Consider the following 20,519-nt stretch of genomic DNA (forward strand, 5'->3'; position numbering starts at 1 on the left):
AGCTGCATAGCCTCTTGGTGCCAAATCACTGTTAACTAAGAGAGAATTCCAGACCCTCCTAGATCCCATGACTGCAGTTGATTTACTTGGCTTTGGATGCATAGATGTGAGCTGCATATGGTCCCTACAGCCACTAACTGAGCTAGGAACAGAAATCAGCTTTAAGAAATAGGTAAACATTGGAGGCAGGTAACACTAGAAGGAAAGAAGCACAAAGCAAGGCCATTCAGAGAGCACATATAGCTTTTCAGATGAGTTGGACCAGCAGAGCTGTGCTCCAGAAGAGCCCTGAGCAATGGCACCATGTCAGCAGTCATGATGCTTTGAACAGGCTAAAATGAAAAGAAAAAGACTAGAAAAGAGATGAAGCAAAAATCTCTCAAGGATTTTTTTTTTTATCTCTAAAAAATAACAATAAACAATTCCACGTACTTTGGCACCACCACTTCTTAGAAGAACAGACTCATTCTGATAGAAAACAAGTAGCTCCACACATCCACAGATCAGCAGTAGCATACATAAGTATTCTCTTAGCTTTTGTGAAGGGCCTGTGGTTCTCTCGCCAAACTCCATAAGTACTAGCTGGTCATTTCAAAGAAATGCCAATGGTTCACACATACAGATAGACTGGATAACCTTTCCCCAGAAAACTGGTCTTTCTAACAAGAAACAAAGCAGCAATGAGGTTAACTGTCAAAAATTACATCATAGCAGTTTATGTCATATTTTGTGGTGAAAGGGTGAAAGTCCCCCATGCCCACTAATGTAGAACTGATCAAATTGATCATCACAGCTGTAATGGGAAGGAGCTGCTAGCAAGATGCTTCTCCAAGGTACCCTCCCCTGTACACAGACACCACCAGTTCCATGATTAGAAGGCAAAATTGTTAAGAGCAAAATATGTTACAGAATGCAGACTTTTAGCTTAACATTTGGCCAGGCTGAAGTCCTCAGCATATTTATACTTCGGGTGACATTAAGTAGATGAAAATAACTATGCCATGACATAGTCTACACTAGACGGGGGAACAAGTTTTGGGCAAGTAGTTCATCTGCTGACATGTGCAGTTACAGACAGATGAAATTCCTAGAAAAAAGTCATATACCAATTAAGGAATTTGTCCAAAACAAAAGACAGTTTTGTCTGGAAACGTCAGAAATAGTTCAGCTTCTAAAACAAAAGATGGGTTCTTTTTATTCCAAAACTATACCTAAATACTGGCTTTGCTATATCAAATTTTTAAAAATTGAAGAAGTAGTTGTCTGTAAGGGAAACCATTTCCACGAACCTAGCTTGTGTACTATCATTGCTGATGGAATCTTGAGTGTTGTCTTAAAGTATCACACACAAATTGCTCTAAACATCAGAACAAATTAGAGAGCTTCATCTCCCTCCCTGAGTGACTTTCATCCCCATGTTCTCATTTCTCCCTTGTAGATCAGCTGGTAGAACTGGGGCTTATTTAGCCCTAGATAAAGCACAGTCCTCCAGGCTGACTTGCAGTTTTTTGTATTTACATTTTATAATTTAAAACAACTTTACACATCTATGTTAACAAACAAGTCAATCAACTACTTACTGTTCTTCTTGTACATCAAGATTTCAAAGGAGTTCATCTCATAGTTCTCAAATGTTTGCCGGACTTTGTCAATTGTATCTTTGTCTGTCAGCTCTCCATACATAAAACTGCAAATAAAGCGCCAAATTCAAGTCAGATACTTAGACAAAGACACAAAGCCATTTGTTTACAGTGTGAAAAGGACCTATTTAGAAAGAGTCCTTTTTTGATTTTGTTTCACCTGGAAAGCATATTTGACAGATGCAGCCCCAGGAGATAAAAGACAAAACTGGAATAAACAGATTACTTTTCTCCTCAAGCAACAAGCACAACACTACAAGCTATTTAACCGAAAATAAATCTGTTCTCAAATACCTGCAGGTGCTGCTTTTTTGCATAACTTCTGCTCTGTGATATCCTGATAGCTTGCAAAATCCATCGTTGCTGTAGACAATGGGCCAATCCACTATCTGGGCATTACCCAAGACAAAATTAGTATCTGTTTGAAAGAGCACATCGGTTAGACATTAGACAAGGCTATGGTTGCATTAGAGGAAATATTCATTTCAGAACCCAATCCTGATTGCTTCACTCCCTGCACAGTTCTTCCCAGATACTATTCTCACTGCAGTCAACAGGATTATTCCTGGTTTTAAGTAAATTCTTATTTAAAAACAAAACTAATTACTCATGCAAAGCTTAAGAGGATGGTTTATGGAAATGAAACACATAACAACTAAACAGGTAAAATTCATCTCTTGACTGAGGACAGATTCACCAAACTATTTCCCTCTGTGCCACATGCACTGATCCACCATGACACTCAGTTTGAATGTGAAGCTTCTTACACGCGGCCAAAACAGCACGAGCAATATTTCTCCTCTCTGAATGTAGACACAGTGGCTCCTCTCGATATCGCCTTCACTGCTGGCCACACAAGCACAAATACTTCTTGTGTGACGTGTACGGCACAGTGCTCCAAACTAGACACCAGACAACTAGGGTTAGTACTTACACCAGTAGACAGAACTTTTTGTTTGCTGTACAAGCCAGAAGGAGTTTCAATCAGTAAGAAAAAAAACTGAGTAGGATTCACGCCTCCATTCTCACTGGATCCGTCCCCAAATGCTCAAACATGCACAGTTGTCATTAATGCTTCATGCAACCAAGAGACACAAACAAATTTTTTTTTATGATTTCTATCTCATTCAAATTACGAACATACTCAATGCTGGGCCCAGACCTTGCTTTTTTCTGCTGCTTTGGCTCTTGTGCAGTCAACTAATTACACCTGCGCCGTCTTGGGCACAGGCAGGCAGGAGATGGTGGCTGCAAAGACCCCCTGACTTTTGAAAGAAAGGCTAGACAGCCACGTAAGATTAAAAGGGGACCCTTTAAGGGAGTCCACTACGCTGTCTACTTTTCAGGATCTATCCTCCAACTGCTCAAACATACATAGCCATCATTAGTGCTTCGTGCAACCAAAAGACACAAAACAAGGCATTTTACCTATTAATTGCAAAGAGTTTTGTTTATTTTAACTTTCCTTTTCAAAATCTTTTGTCCCATTGCAAACTTCAAGTGGGTTTAAATAAAGCATTCCTGCAGCTATCTAAATCCATTGCCCAATCCCATGAGCATGATTAAGTGTATTTTTATACACTCTTTAGAATGAAATACACCAGTAGTATAACTTCAGGACATTTTAACTGCTTTGTTTCTCACAGCCTCTTTTAAATACCATGGTTTTTGCTTGGTTGAAGAACTTTGTTCCAAAAACAATACATGTCTTTTACCCCTTCCTATGAATAAGTAAACCAAGTCATTTCTCATTGCTAAAGCAAGTGCTTTTGAGTGTCTATTATAAACACTGCATTGTACTGTGTTAGGATATTTTTAAATTTTCATCAGGAAGTACAAAAAAATGACAAAAAAATATGCAAATACAAATCTTAGGCCAGGTCCTGCCCTGATCTGAATGGTGTTATTTCAAGCATGCATCCCTTCTCACTGTCTCCCCTTCTCAAAAGACAACTTACCCTTCTCTCCACTTCCTCAAGATCTCCTTGAAGAGCTTCTATTAACTTAAGCAGTGGCCTTCCTTTCAGGCTTAAACCTCAACATTGTCCTCAGATAAATAATTTCTTTTTGTTTATTAAAAGCTATATAGGGCACTTTTCTGATGACCATTATTACTACACTAATCCTACTTTTACCTAGCCTTGCAACACTTCCGTGAGGTACAACACTGCTCTTATCCCCTTTTTACAGGTAAAAAGAAAGCACTAAGTCCACAAGGGGATTTAAGCATGAAAAGGTGAGACTGCTGCAGCCTAGCCCCTAGATGCCCAGCTCAAAGACTCAGCAGATGGAAGCTCCATGCACAGTGTTGGTGAGATAGAACTGAAAAACATTATTACAGCAAACAGAAACCTGCCTGTTAAACTATGGAAAACAATGAAAAAATGGACAATTTAAGGGTTTTTTTTCCCCTTTCCTACATTACTTACAATACCTAATATTTTAACATAAGCCCAGCTCTCACATACAATACCAAGATTCTTTGCCATTACTGCAGGAGCTAAAGAATCACATTCCCACTTGCTTACCCCTTTTGGCCAATGAAACCCAGTTTTTTGACTGGCAGTTTCCAAAGGATGCTTAGAGAACATGCACATATTTCCCTCCCCTCTGACAGCCTAGCTGTTTGGGTGTTCTCCTACGAGATGTGGGGCTACCTGAGGGCAGTAAAAGCTCAGCCTTCATTTCAACTCTCAAATGACTGTTCTAATTATCAAGCTACCACAGCAAACAGATGCCAACATCCTCACCATATGAGTTAAGTCAGTGTGACTTGGCTATTGTATTCTACACATCCCTATTAGGTAATTCTGTTAGTCTACATTGGGTGAGCCTCTCTGGGAGGTGAAAGTAGAACGCTTCATTGAAGAGTCCAGGTCGGGTTTAGTTGTGAGTTACAACCAAACTGAGAGATCTTCATGTACCTATAAAGCTTTAAAGGCAAAAACTTGGGCATCTATCAATTCAAAGAGCAAGTCAGAGGTTTTGATGCTCCCACTGTTTTATAAGTGTGCCTCACTTCTAGCTAGTTCCTACTTCATGCATCTTTTACCCTTCTTTGATCCAGACTTTACATACCTTACAAACACACCGGAAGTAAATACTGAAGTTGGATCCATTCTCTGGAGTCAACACCAGACCCCTGCCTCATCTTTGGGCTTGCTCTGCCAGCTCTGTTGCCACACGTTTTTTAGTGGTTGCCCTGGGTGATCCCTAGATCCAAAAAAATGCCCTGCAGGGACCAGTGCTTGGGAACTCCCCCTGTAGCCGGAAGCCTGCAGAGAAGCTGTTGGCCCCTGTTGAGCTCAGCAGCCAGGCAGCCGAGAGAAGCTGTAGTGTAGCACCATCCAAACAGCCAGGCCAGGAAAGAGGTTTCCAACCCACCACTCTCTGCCAGCTTTCCTTGGGAGGTTACCAGGCTCAGGATAATCAGTTCCTTTGTTCCTGATTTTGTTGCAAAGGGAGAGATGATCTGCACTGGTGGTTTCCAAACTTCCTGCATCCACTTCTTATTTTTTTTTAAACTTGCTGTGGCCTAATAGCCCACAGAGAGGGAGCCCCAGCATCTGCAAAGAAAGGGTCTTGGAGACAAATAGGAATTTCTTTTGTTACTCACTCCTCTTCCCAGATCTCCTTAAAGACAAAACAGTGACACAACAGTGGTCCTGTGTCTACATGGAGAACATGCCTGCATTTCTTCAGAAGGAGTGTCTCCAACAACAGTGTTTTACCTGTGTGAACACAGGCAAGACAAAGCATAAAATAAGGACTTCCACTTATAACTCCCCGGCATAGTTTATTCTGACAGATAACCCAGAGGTAGAAGGGCTGTTCTCATTGCTATCATTTACATTCAATTGCATTGACATCCCTGACAACGTGCTGCTTGGCGACAGCCCATAATCTGTTAAACAATTGTTCCTAACATAAGAAAATATTAAATAACATCCATTGAGGCAAATATTGCCTCTCTATCTGCAGGGACACAGGGTCCCAGAGGCCAGGAAACAGCTGTGGCTTTGTTGCACAACAAGCATGAGGGATGCTCTAGTGAACTCTTTGAGCATCACAGGGCAAAGACTCTTGGGGACCTACAAAGGTGGGTCAAACAAGGCCAGGAAAGGAGTTGGTCAGAGGAAGACCATGAAGAAATCCACTGCTAAATTCTCTTCAAAGACAGGGGTAAAATGTTCATGTGATAGCTGCAGTACTCAAACTATTTATTGACTTGAGGCACCTCTTTGAGAGGACTCAAAGAACTCCCTTACCAGGAAATCAATTTCTATCACAATGTCAATTGTGTTGTGGCATAGCCTGGCCCAAGGACAAGCTGTAAGCATCATTGGCCCTTCTTAGTTCCAAAAACAGAGCTAGGAACTGGAGAGGGTGGGCTCATATAAAAGAAGACCTGGAGTTCTGGACTGTGCTGCAGTTGGCACAGTCTGAGCAAGACCATTGGGAGGCTGCAAGAAGCGCAGCACATCATGTTGCAGAAACACAAGAAAGAACTGCAGCATCTCAAAGGCAGCACAATTACTTGCATGAGTAGGGTGGGCTTCTGCAATGAGGGTCTGCAACACTGGTTACTTTGTGAAGTGCCTCACTTCATGTTTTCTAGACTGCGTTTTCCACAAGTCAATTCTGTTCACTGCAGTATATCCACATGTCAACCTTTACACACTCAAATATCAGACCCATTTTGGATTATCACTTTAAATTAGACACAGCTGCTTTAAAGCAACAACAAAACCATTTTAACTCCTTCCAAAACGTAAGAATAAATTTTGCTCAGTCACTGAAACCAGTATTTTCCTCCACTCACAAAATACACCATCACAGAAGAATCAGAAAATGTCATTCCAAATAACAGCGATCCTTTAACAACAGTGACAGAAAGTCTCTAGAACACCCAGCTTCACTGTATATACTGAATCATGTTGTTACATATATAGTGCTTTGTTTAACCAAAACGATCCATCAGCTCAAACCTCCAGAACACCTGAGGACAAGAAGCACCTCGCAGACATGTATCTGGTCAGGACTAGCTGACTGAGAGGTCACCTCCTTGCAAAGAGCATGGAGCAAGTTACTGAAATGCTTCCTCCCTGCCATTGCCCTGCACTGCTGCATTTGCACCCATAGCATCCCGGCCTCTCCTGTAAGGGGGACCTTGACAAGCTGAGCCCTCCACCTCTTTCCAGAGGCCAGAACACCAGTTCTGCCTTCCCTGTCCCTTCAGTGATGCATGGGCCCTCTTCTGGGACACACTGGCACAAGGTCAGAGACCAGCAGCCAGACATATTCCCACATGCTGCCAGACACATTCCCACAATGCTCCTGCACAGAGGAAGCACACAGAGGTGACCAAGAAGAAACCTCTGCTCAGTGAGTTGTAGCGCAGACCTTGGTAACAACAGAGACTGGTGCCCACTGTGCTTTCAGATATGTATGCAGGTCTATCAAAGCCCCCCACAAGTGTGCTCCAGTTGGCACAGCGCACAAATGTAATTTAAATATATTTATATCTTTTCCCCCAGTCATCACACAAGTACAAAACTCAGAAGACTTGCTCCTAATTTATTGCCCTCTCAGTGAAAGGAGAATCAGGCTCACCATGGTGGGAAGACCTGCTCCTCACCAAACCTGCTAATTCTCTCATCAGCCTCCAACAGAACAGAAACTGCCCTCCTCATTCCAGACCACAGCCTTCATCATGCTGGGTGAGGACATAACAGGTTATTGAGACCAGCATGTCTGCCCTTATCATGTCTCAAACTCCTCCCATGAATCTTCAGTGGAGCAAACCTAGACCTCTACCATTACAAAGCACAAATCACTACTACAGCAGAACTAAAAGAACTGCTTAGTAAACAGGTTTCTTACCCTACCCATGGTCACTGGGGATAGGTGTGGGGGATACAGCCTCCTTAGCTACTGTTCCATTAGCTGGGCATAGGTGCTACGCCACAGCCGGCATAAGAAATGTGCAGTAGGCAAAAATCACGTGCAACTGTCATGTGATTAAAGACTGCATCACAGAGCTTAACTACAAGGGACAGATGAGTTTCTAAACAATTTTTGTATTTACAAACTTGTGACTTTGCATCACAAGTAGCATCATTTGGATATGGAAAAAAAAAAAAGACATGGTTTCATTTTTTGTAAGAAACACAATGCATGGAAATAGAACGTTGTTTATAAGTAGGCCTGTCAAAATTGCTACAGTCACACAGCTCATATTGTGGTTTTGCTTTAACAATTGGCAAATAATAGGTATGTATGAATTTTTGCTCAAGTTTAGTCTTAGTTTAGAAAAAAGTAAAACAAGCATTTAGTCACACTGATTAGTTACACTGTTCAAATGTAACTTCTGGTATCAAAATAGGGCCTTAAATGAGTACAAATAAGTCAAACTGAATTTCAAGTACCTATTCAATCCTTTCTTTGCATAAATGGGATAAAGGCTCACACTTTGGGGAGGAGAGACATGGGAACCAACCAAATTTTCATCTTAACCGAAGTGCTGTAACTCTATTCAAAGTAAGTACAGAGCTGCTCAAAGGACCAAAAGACTATTCACATGGTAGAATAAAAGTAGCAAGACAAAATTCTGCTCTTCCACCCACGTTCTCCTGTAGAAGTCAATGGTGTTACATGGATACACACATCCACTCAGTATCTCCTTGTATTCATTCCTGGAGTGGGAGTGCGTCAAGGTTTAAATACCCCATTGAACAACTTGATCTCTCTAAAGAATAATGACATAGTGACCTCAAAATTGTACATCCTTAATATCAAGACCAAATTATTTTAAGTTGTAGCCTCACTCTAATACAAAACAGCATATTATAAAACCCTACAGATAGGTTTATTTGGGCTTACATCTTTTATAAAAGTTTTATATAAGTATTTATTTTACAGAAATAAAAATGGATTTAGAAGCTCCTCGGCTGCTACGGCATAACACAATCTACTAAATGCAGGCATTTCATGCTTTATTCAAACATGACTTACGCTGTCGTGTACTTCAGAGCATAGTGCAAGTACAGGCTGAAAAGAATTATTAAAAATATATTTCATCATACTTACCACAAATAACAAGAGAGACACTAACTAAAACAACAACTTGAAGTGACTCAGTTTGAATCATTACAGAAAATGAATGCTAATTTCAGCCAGCAGTACAGATAAAAACTACTGGTTCCATCTCAACATTTGTTATTTTGCATTGTTATAGCAAATATTTCACAGTAGGCCTCTATCATCAGAAACGTTTAAATTGAAAAGAATACATCCTTCCAACACTAGTAGCTGTAAAATCTTCATCGTTATCTGTATTTTTAAAAAAGTAAAACAAATTAGTGCAGAATAATGGAACAAGAATAACTGAAATTGAAAGTGCACAGAAGCTGTCACACGTATTTTATGCATAGTATCGTTCTTCGCCTACGCCCTGAAGTACTGTCCATACCAAGAAATTAAAAAAAAAAAAAAAGGGAAACAAAGGAGATAATTTTCAGAAATTAGAAAGTTCATCAGTTGTAAGTGTCATACATTGCACCATTCTTAATAAAGGACAAAAATACTGTTTAGCAGTGAGACTTCACCTTTTTTGGTCAGAGTTTCCCCTCCTCCCCATCTGATTTTAAAAGTAGTCCAGGAAAACGCATGTTTTAGTTGCATTGATTATCTGGGTCTTCCATCAGTTCAAAGAAGCCATTTGATTTACTGATTATAGCTACAGCCATCAAAACCCTTAAAAGCATTTGACAAGACCTAACTCCCTGCTCACTTTTAGCTATATGAGTTACAAAAATGCATTAACAAATTCTCCAATGAGTGGGTTTCATTAAGATTTGTTTTACAATCTTGTTCTTGGATTTAATGCAGAAATGGATTGATATGTTGAATTATCACAGTAGAACTTCTTGAGCTTCCAGAACATTAATTTTAAAACACATTATCTATCATCTCTGTGTCGTACAGTTTTTTTTCTTACTATCTATAAAAATCATTTTAAGGAAATCAGGTTGTACATTTCAAAATGCATAGATGCACACACAAAACTAGAGGCTTCTAGCCTAGTAAAAGCCAGAAAAAGACCATTTTATATTCAACTCAAGTGATACCGAGAAAAAAAAAATTGTCAATAGTGAATAGATATTTTGATGTACTAACCTACTGTATGAAAAACATGGATGAAAATAAAAGTGTCTCCACAGTTGTTAACTTCGAAAAGAAGGAAGACCAGGAAGAAATAAAACCCTTTCTTTTGTTTCATTCTCAGTTTGAGAAAATGTCCTTAACATGGAACCTACAAGTTGTCCCCTTGTGTTTTTTGAAGGTGTGCTGCTTTCATGGCTAAATGTCTTGTTTTAATCAGTGCCAACAGACAGACCTACACTCGTGGACTTTACTCAGCCAAAAGTGGTTTTACAGGACATCTTGAATAAACTAGGTCTTGCAGGATTAGATACAAAAGGGTACAGACTCAAATTCAACCACTGGATGCCAGATTTGTAGAGGATAACATTCACCTTGCCTTGCACAGGGCAAGCCATAGCAATGGCAAGAGAAACAAAATCTTCAGCTAAAGGCACTCTGTACATATAGCACCATCTTATTACTGATCCAGCAGTTTTCCATGCACTTTTTGCAAGGTGCGACTCTGGCAAAGAGCCTTCCATAAAAAGGAAGAGAAGCGTTCTCCAAGCCAGACCCCTCTGTTCCATTACGTTGCATTTTTTATGCTAAAATTAACTCACTGAAGTCCAAAAGGTGGATGAGACTTTAAACTGGCAGCACAGAGCAGAAAACCTCCTGCATATCTGCTATAGCCTTCCAAGTCAGCTGATTTGGGAGCTTTCAGAACTAGGATAGCTTAACCCAGACATTGCACCTCATAAGGAATACCTCATATTGCTTTACCCTGTACACAGCTGACTTTGTCCTTTTCAGTACTTTCATGTCTAAAACCGTCACTAAAACGCATCTCCCTATTCAGTAGGACCTCACTAGATCACACAGGGACGTTATTTACCAGCAGCACAAGGCTTCTGAGCTGGTCCTCTGCAACTAATGAATTTCACCCAGTGTTGCTTGAAGATTCATCGAAAATTATGGAAATTTATGAACTGCGAGGAAACCAAACATATTCTATCAAAACGAAACAGAAAAGTATACTCCACCCCAAAAATGTGCTTCCTAATTTCAGCAAAAGCAGTCCTGTTCTCAGTATGAAAATACTTTCTCGAGGACTGATGCTATTTACCGACAGCGTTGCAGTAGTATGAAGTACCCTAGCACTGCCCAGGACCTGGCTACCCTTGGCTAGGGTACATACAAAAAAGTGATGCAGAACTTGTCACATTCAATACATGTGTTCCCTACTAACATAACAAAGCGATTAGACCCACAACACTTAAGATAGTAAACCCCACCTTTGGGGAAGCATGCCTATACTGCTTCTGGACCCAAATCCTTTTAGCTGCAGCCAGGTCTGCATCTCCATACCACGCTGCTCACTGCTTTAGGTTTTGAAGGGAAGGCAGTCAGCCAGATTGCAGCAGACACAGCACTGTCAGGCTAAGGATCCTTTGCAAACATTTCATTTAAATTAACATTTTATTCAAGTGCAAAAGTATGAAACTAAAACTCAGTTTAGTTCTTCATTCTCTGATAAGTTGCCTTTGCTCTGGCTGAACACAAAAACAGGTTTTTCAGTTTCAGAGCTGTTTAAAATAAAGTTAATATCTCTCCTAGGTCTCAGGCAATGGTACACGGTTAGCATGCCCAGGTTGCAGAGTGTTTATTGTATTGGGACTTTATAGTCTCCAATGGAAATAATGCCATAAATCATGGAAATGTCTGTTATTCTCATGATTTGTGTCTGAAGGTGCACTTATTTTTTCCCTCTACAGGGAACTCACTGCATTCTCCATCAAAGGGTGCAGGTTTGCTTCCATATGTGATGTCTCCTTAGGGTGTTCTCAGAGGATTTAGTGAAAGCAAAACTGAATTCACACAAGCCTTATGTCCTCTAACCTCCCCTTCTTCCAACCTCCTCATTTTGTCAATAAATCTGAAGAGCATCTGTGACTCCCACCAAAATTCCAAAGCCATGCTTGCTTTTGCCATCCTCACACATGCACAATTATCACATACCTCAGAACTTTGACTCATGAAGGACTGCAGAATCTATCTGGCATTTATGTAAACTGAAAAGTTTTTTTGCCTCCAGTTATTGATAAAGCATTGGAATATCCCAAAGAATCGGTATTCTCTATAACATACCGCACCATGTGAATTGGGTGCCTTGGCCATGAACCAAGATTATAACTGTTATTGTTATAGTGCTTGTACACTGTGGGTGTATTACGTTACCCAAGAAAAACATTAATATCACATTAGCAGGAACCATCAGGGGCTAGTGATTCTTTACATACTGCACTGTTTTACAGCATGGGCTCATTTTCTGTCCCATTGGGTGTTCTGATCTTCAAATATTTCAATGCTTCCAACAGATTTTTGTCAACCAAGCACTACATGCAACATTTATTTTTCTAGCTCTACACGGCTAGTATATAGAAACACAGCCTTCAAACATTAAATACAAGACAAGCAGGATTACGGTGTCCCTCATTTCAAAGAAGAACGAACCTTAAGTTCACACTTCATCCAAATGTCTCCTGTGAGAAGAAACCACAGGGGACCAGATGAGGTACACGAGTCTAGGTGGATGACACTTTATACATTCTTTCCTGCGTGTGGTATCATAAGGCCATCCCATCTCAGGATGTGCTGAGAAATTCTCAATTCGTTCTTTACTCCCATGTGTGGAGACAAAATACCATGCAGCTTCTAACGCTAGCGTAGCTCTTTTGGCTGGCGTTAAAGCAATGCTTCCAAAAGAGGTTGCATGCTAATTACTTTGTTATTACCATACAGCCTCTTTCACCCCCTGCCCCAAAAGATATGACATAGCAAGAATGTGTTTTCCTCAGTTCACCTGTGACTGAGGATGCATGTCATGTACAAGTACCTTTAAGGGAAGCACATATTCAGTATCTATTTCTGTTCTATGACCAAATTCCTCTCCTTCCAAAGGGAATCCTCTCCAAATTAGGAACATTCCTATATCTGTACAAACTCAATATCTGTTGGCACTACTTAACTTGCTTGCACGTGCCAGCAAATACAGTTTGACAACAAGCCCGAGGTTTATTTGGCAAATCCCAAATGGCCTAGATAGTTTCATTGTGGGTCACATTACTACCCAATCGAATGAAACCAAGAAGGGGGAGCCAAACCTCAAGCTTTATGGGCCCATTTAAGCACTCATCCTGTGGGCATCCCAAATCATCTCAAGGGTCAAGCAGGCAAGCCAAGACGAGCCAGGCAACAAGGAACCGGCATGTTTACATACTGCCCCCACGCTGGCCAGCACAGCCCTGCCAGACGAAGAGAGAAAGGAGAGTATCCTTGTCTCCTGAAGGAGACAGAGGTTAGAAGAGGCTGACAGTCCCACGTTAGAACTGATTCATACAGCATTTGTATGTGACGGCATCACATTTACAGCAAAGCTGGACCGAATCCAGCAAAAACTAGAAGGCACATTAAAGAAGAACTGGGCTTCTAAACCTGAGTCACTTCCCTAAGCTTATCCTAATACGTCTGAACTATGCATCACTTCCTACCGAGCTTAATCTAAGAACTTGTATTGATTACAGCCCTCTGGACTTGCTGAGCATTTGGAAAACTAGTGCTGTCACCTGTGCTGTCTAGCACCATGCTCTGTTATGACACCTTCTTAATAATGGGGGAAGAGAGGAAGAAACAGAGCACAGCTTCTGCTGTATGATCCCCACCATCTCCACACCTCAACTGATTTATTCCATCAAGGTTTTGGCACTGAAAGTCAAAAGAGAAAACTGGTTTTTAAGGAAGAAAATAATCTACCAAATCAAGACAGTTTTGAGAAAAGCCTTAGGTAAGGGGTGCTGGAAGATTAGAGAAGCAGCCTGAAAGTGATGACATGTAACATTTCCATTTTTAAAAAAAAGAGGGCAAGATTCATTGTAAGAATGGCAAATATTTTTTCAGGAATGCAGCTTCCAACCCCTTCCCTTCTATAAGAAAGTTGCAGAGAGAAACAACCTATAAAAAGAGCCTCACAATTTTATGTGAAAATATGGTCTTATCAAAGGCTATTTCTCCAACAATAGTGCCTAATTGAAAAAAAAAAAAGAATAAATTAAAATCATTCTTTGGATAATTTGAGGTTTTACCTGCTTATCAAGAGGGTTGTCTTTACCTTATCAGAACAAGCTGACAATGTTTTTAATTAACTAACTCTTCTGGTCTTGTCTTCAAAAGGAGCTTGATCCTGCATATTCTCAACCATACTCCAAGTTCTTAATCCCTTAAGTAACCTGATTGAAGTCAACGGAAGCATTAAAAATGGCAGAACTTAGGCTTCGAGCTTTAAAAAAACCGCACATGCCTAGGTTTAAACAAATACATAAACGCTTGCACGGTCGCAGGCTTACTGGGGGAGCAGCTTTTGGTAAGTCCCTAAGTGAAAGAATCTGGATAACATTAATGCATATTTGCATGCAATTGTGAAATTCGAGGCATTTTCCACTCCGCAGTTTTCCAAGAGAAAGACCTGGTTACAGTGCACTAGGAAAAAAAAAAAAATTATCTCCCCTCAGCCCTCAAAATGGCAAACTCTCTCCTCACTTGGACAAATCTCCCCTTCCAACCCGGGCCGGCAGCCCCCGCCGGTCCCCAGCGCCGAGTTCTCCCTTCCCAGAGACCATCTTAAGCCCCCCCGCCCCCCGCCCCCGCCGAGCGCCGGACCCCACCGGCGGCCCGGCCCCGCTCGCCCCCCGCCCCGGGTCGGGCCCCGGCGCTGCCCCCGGGGCCGCCCCGCGGGCGCGGAGCTCGCCCGGCACCGGGCTCAGCCCCGCCGGCGGCTCTCCCTGCGCGCCCCGCCGTGCCGGCGCACCTGCGGCCGGAGCCCCGCCGAGAGGCGGCCGCCCCGCCGCCCGGGCCGGGGGCTCTCCGCAGGACTCGGGCGGCGCAGCCGGCCAGCGGCACCGGCGGCGGCCACGGCACCTGGACGCGCCGCTCCGGCGGAGCCGCCTGGCAGCGGCCGGGGCTCACCGCCCCTCCGCCCGGGGCTGCCCCCGCCGAGGAAGCGGCGCGCTGTTCCGCCTGAGAGCGAGCTGCCCCTCAGCCCCGCCGCCTCCCCGGTGCCCCCGGTCCCCCCTTACCGTTAGACCTTCGCACGATGTTCTCCAGAAACGTGTTCTGAGGCGCCACCAGCCCTCGCCTTCCCCCGGCCATAGTCGCTCTGCGGGAGCGCGGCGCGGACGCTCCGCTCAGGGCCGCGCCGACCCGCGCTCTGCCGCGCCGCTCCCCGCCCGCTCCGCGCGCCTCATGCCTCCGCCGGGACCGGCACGGCTGTGCGGCATCACCCCTCCCGCCACCGCCGCCGCCTCCCGCGCACCGCGGACCCGCCGCCGCCGCGCCGCCGCCGGACCTCCCGCAGCGCCCCCTGCCGGCCGCCGCCGCCCCGCGCCGCCGCCCCGCAAGGCCGGTGCTGCAGCGCCATCGTCTGGGCGCGGCGCGGCGCTCGCTGAGGGGCGGCCGCCAGAGCCGCCCGCGGCGGGGAGGGGAGCGGGGGGCACGGCGCCCGCCCGCCGCCACCGGCGCCCCTCACGACTGCACTCAGAGGGAAAGGCGGCGCGGGGCCGGCGCGCCAGGGGTCAGCTCCGCAACGGCCGCGGAGCGGAGCGGGGGAGGCGGCGGCCCCGAGAGGGCTCTGCCCGTCAGGGGCAGACGGCGCCTCACGGCTCCCCCACCCAGGGGCGGCTGCGGTGGGGCTCGGCCCCTCGCCTCTGCGCCCCGGGGGGGCTGAGAAACTTGGGGTGCTCTAAACCCACTCACAGACTGGCGGCGGCGGGAGTTGCCTCCGTCCCCCACCGCGAAAAGCCGGAGGCTTCGCCCTCAGCGCCGCGCTTGCGGCGGCCACCCCGGCCGGCGTGTTCGCTTCCCTGGGATGGTTTCTTTGAGAAGGCTACCGAGTATTATGCGGTCAAAGCGATTAACAAACCGTGGAAGCAGTGAGATAAACTATTTAAATATAACTTTTGACAGGTCTTAAACTCTTTGAAATATTTAACTTACAACGGTTTTTCATTCAGGGATTAAACGACTTTGTTCTTTCCCCCTTACCAATCTATGAGTAGATAGAAAATAGTCAGATCTTTGTCATTTAACAGGCAGATTTTCTGCCCAGCAGTGGTGTTGACGTGCTGTAGTGCAATGCCGAAGCGCAGCACCTCCAGGCTCCCCCTCTCAGGGCATATTCAAGACACGAGGATGTTTCCGCATGATGACATGCCTGGGGAAAAGCTATTCTTCACAGGACAGGCAACCAGAGCATGGCAAAGACGATGGCCCACGGCACCCAGGCTTTTTAAGCGTTAGCACCGCTCCCACAGAATCTTGGCACTGCCCGCTAGCCCTCTCCAGGGCGACGCTTGGGCCAGGGCCACAGGGCAGCCAGCGGCCACATGCACGGTCCAGCCCCGCTACGCAGCATGGCCCACGGCTGCAACCACGTGCTGCCCACACGCAGGGACTGCCGCGAAAGCCCCATCTTCCTGCTGCCCACCTCCTGCCTCCCACAGCATGTTTAAGTGAAAGGCCGTGCACTACGCACCGTGGAGAGCTGAGGGGTGACAACTTCGCTGCAGTGGGAGCTGCAGATCAAGTCCCAGAGCGTCCTAGTGTCGGCAGCCCCTCGCACAGCCGGAGACCCGGGTGGCTCCTAAAACCCCAGAGTGGCCCAGCCCTGCCGCCAGGCATAGGAAGTAGCTGTGCCATGGAAGCCACTTTTAAACCAGTCATGGACTGTGTACAGGCCATCCCTGGATTTGCGGACAAAGAGAGACAGGTTTGGAGAGAAAAATCAAGCGCCTGAAGCTGCAAAAAGGCTACTAGTTCTCCCTGAAATGTTGTTGGATTTTGAAAAATCCCATGGAAGCATTTATTTGCATCTCCATACATCTGTATCTATCCCAAACAACTGTACGTACAAAGACCCCAGTGGTTTAGTTCCTGCTAGCTTCAGCAGCACAGGCTAAACCTGAAGAGCCCTTAAACTCTCTGGCAATTTCCCCAGAAAAACTGTAACCATAACCTTTGACACTGAATTTACAAAATGTCTAACAACAAAGAGTGAGGTTTTGAAAAACTGGGATCTGGAAGACTGTTTTGTTATTCTTCTAAGCCACTGTGCCAGAGGGCTAGATAAGTGCACGCTGTCAGCTTCTGCGGGGCTCTGCAGGTAGATCTATGACTTGGAGACATCTGGTAGCTGGCATACATTACAGAAACTTTGGGGCCTTGAAAGAAAAAAAGATTTTAGACTGAATCAGCAAGTACACAGAAGTGGGAGCAAGGGGACACAGAGTAAGAAAAGGCCGTATTTCCTCTGGAACTCCTGTGAAGGGTGAGCTGGCTGCAGTTTGTGTTGCATTGTGTGGTCCAGTCTCTGATTAATCTAATTTTTCAGAGCATCATGCTTCATCCTACAAGTTCCTTGTCAAAGGTACCATTTTAGCTAGGTTGGTGTTTACATCTGCCCTGTAACATTGCAAATGAATAAAATGTTACAGCAAATGGAAGATTTCTCCTGTAAGTTCTACCTCCTTTAGACTTTCTCACCACCACAAAATAAGAATCCTACTGGTGATATGAAGTTTTCACCACTACTGCAGAGGGACACTGTGATAATGTTTCACTGTGATTATTTTGAATTCTATACTCATTTTCTTGCCATTACTGGTAAATTTTTCAAACAATACAAAGATGGAAGCAAAGCCCCACTTGAAGCAGTGCATGTATACTGTCTGAATTCATTATTAGATGGTTATCTCTCTCCAGCTATCATTTTTTTCAGAAAGTTGAAAACTGGAATTGCTTAATTTCCTTGTTTGCTAAAGCCTGTTGGACAGAACCTAATACGTAACGCTTCCACTTAAGGCTAATACAAAAGGTCATCATTTGCTATAGAGGACATTCAGCAGTATGTTATTATGCTGCTCTTTCAGCCTGTTGTTTTTTCCTGAAAAAGGCCCTAGGTCAGGACTTATAGTAGTACTCCAGTAAGTGACCGTCCTTTGGCTGCAGAGCCTTAAGCTACTGTTCCACAGTCACTTTGAGCAGCTGCTGCTGCAAAAAGGACAGAACTGCCTTCATCTAAGCTGTGCAGATTTGTCACCCCACTTGAATTGAAAACCAGCCTGAAAAGAAACCCAGCACTGGTGGTGAATGAGGAATGGCAGCTGAGACACCTCCCTTTTTGGCAGCAGCCTGTATTTACGCCAACCCATTTACTAACACAACCATAACTTCCAGTGTTGATACACACAAACATGCTGAAAACTATCATCAATAAACACATTAGTTCCAGGCACTAATTTGTGGGAATGTCACTAAACCCCATGGCACCTATGAAATAAAAACACTGGAACAGGACAGAGCTCGTTTTTTCATCTCATCACAAGGTTCACTCCTGAGAAAAACTACTGTAACTTCCTTTAAAAACTTCCCCTTAGTCAGCAATAGAGTGTCTCTAGGTACTCTGTTCCAACATCTAACAAATCTCGTAACAAAGCTTTTCCTAAAATACTGTTAAGTCATCTGGTCTTTAAAGCTAGTAAAAACTCATTCTTCTATGGATACAAAAATCACCAAGCCTTTCACAAGCTTCCAAATGCATGAAAAGTTGCTATAATGCTCCTCTCTCTGCCCTCGCTGCCTTTCAGTCTGAACAAACCCAGTTCTTCCAAAGTTGCACAAGACTTACTGTTAGACTCTGTCAGTTCTTTGGGACTCATTTCACTTTCACAGCATCAAATCAGTAAAGAAACACAGTGGTTAGGGAAGTCTCATATGCTCAAAATTTAATTAATTTATATTGAAAAGCACTGGTTTTATTCAAGGCCTTTTTGATTTCTACCCTGTTTTGTACCAGAATTATAACTCAAAGTTATAACAAACTACCACCAACACTGAAAATAAAAAGGATCTTTAAATTGAGTTCCATTTGTATACTACCATATGGCTTTTGCTAAACTGTCAAAATAAAGTACATTAATTGATAGGATAACAAATTACAGAGGGGGATGCACAAGTTACTCTGCCATACAGACATTAAACAAAAAAAGGAAATTCTGAATTCAAACTAAGATGGAAAAACAATGATTATTTTTTTACATTAAAATCAATAAGGCAGTCATTATTCTACAAACTCTTACTCCCGAAAGTCTGCAGGCTAAGGCCCCCATCTAAATACACATATACATGAATACTTAGTTGCTCGTGATTAACATTATTTGTTATCTTATGGAAAAAGCAATGAGAAACAAAAGTCAGTCCTTAAAACTAAGGTGAGTCAATATTTAACAAGTACACACGTCTATCAAAAGGAAGGAATTTGGGAAAACATCTGTGCATCTTACTGAAACTGTTCCATGTATTTCTACAATGCATTTTAACCAAAATGCTCCAGACATTGGCAAAGCTCAGCCTGAGGTTCCTAAAGGTCCAATTATTTCTGCAGTCTAAAATGAAATGAAACTTTTAACTTGGAGAAGCATTGAGTTGCACAGCAGACTGTAGACCTAAAATCTGAGGAATGTTAGTATTCCTAAATGGTCATAACAAATTTGTCAAAAAATAAATATGGATGCTTTTCCAGTTTTGGAATTACTGAATTTCCTCCAGACTTTCTATGGGTAATAAGTATGGAAAAATAAGTAATAAATCCTACATTCTGAATAAAAGAAAAAAAATCTCAAAATAAAACTGATGAGACAGTAAACAGCCAGTCTTTTATTTATACATCTAACATTTGGAGTGTGGGCTAACAGGGAAGAACTGTTCCTTCTTAGAACAGCTCAAAAGGGCATATTAAAATTCTCCTCATTTGGATAGCATGTCCATCTCCATTATTTCAACAGGAGGTGGCATGCTGTCCTTCCAGATTTAAGAAAAAAAAAAAAACAAACAAACCTCAACACAAAAGTCCCACACATCCTGATTAGGACACCAGCTACTATCACCATTCTCCTCACCACAGGTGTCTCTACCCAAACCTCTTGGCTCAACCCTGCCCTGATCTGTGCATGGTCTCTCCCAGTCTGAGAGCAGAGGCAGTGAGCCCCTGAAGTGTTATTACTCAGAGGAGGAAAAGAAATTTAACAACAGTTTCTTTGGTTCCAGGTCTGGTAAGATTTTTGTTAACGTTTTTATTCTGTACTTCAGTGGGCTTTGTTTTTCCTGTGCCTGGGTCAATATAAAACAAGGCAAAATAAAGCAACTGGGGTACAGCTTGCTTGAATTCTAACAGAATGCAGGAGCCCCCACTAAGTAATTGTAATAAATATTTTTATTTGTGTGCCCCGCCCACAATAAGCCTAGGAATCCATAGTTCTGGGTGTCAGTTTTTTGTTAAGTAGCAAGGAGCACTGCAGGCTGTATTACTGTGTTGTTACTGACTGCATTTTTCTCTCTCAGCTGTGGTCCAGTAGTTCCCGTTTCGACCATATAAAAAAAGCCACTTTTAATCCTACATTTTCACAATATGCTGTACAAAGAATAAACCCAAAACCTAGCTATTTTAGGCCCAGATTCTGAAAAATAACTCCTAGTTAGAGGAATAGGCTTGTGCTAGCTAGCAGGTCTTCCATCTCTTTTTTTCATACTTTGGCCCTAAAACATTCCCTTTTAACCGCTGCCCTTGATCTAAACCATGTGATTAGCTTTCTGAACAAACCTTGTATTCTACTATACAGCAGTTTC

At 43.4% G+C, this 20,519-nt stretch overlaps 1 protein-coding gene across 1 annotated transcript in view; it reads right to left on the minus strand.

The window, feature by feature from the left end:
* KCNH1 (potassium voltage-gated channel subfamily H member 1) overlaps positions 1-15,074 on the minus strand; it is a 185,048-nt gene extending 169,974 nt beyond the window's left edge. The window contains exons 1-3 of the mRNA XM_074863645.1: positions 14,918-15,074; positions 1,935-2,058; positions 1,581-1,687 (exon numbers count right to left, since the gene is read on the minus strand). Of these exons, the coding sequence (XP_074719746.1) occupies positions 1,581-1,687; positions 1,935-2,058; positions 14,918-14,990 (304 nt within the window). The 5' untranslated portion in view covers positions 14,991-15,074. The remainder of the gene's footprint in view (positions 1-1,580; positions 1,688-1,934; positions 2,059-14,917) is intronic.
* Positions 15,075-20,519: the final 5,445 nt, after the last annotated feature.

The sequence above is a fragment of the Strix uralensis genome, chromosome 3, assembly GCF_047716275.1.
Source record: "Strix uralensis isolate ZFMK-TIS-50842 chromosome 3, bStrUra1, whole genome shotgun sequence".
NCBI classification, from domain to species: domain Eukaryota; kingdom Metazoa; phylum Chordata; class Aves; order Strigiformes; family Strigidae; genus Strix; species Strix uralensis.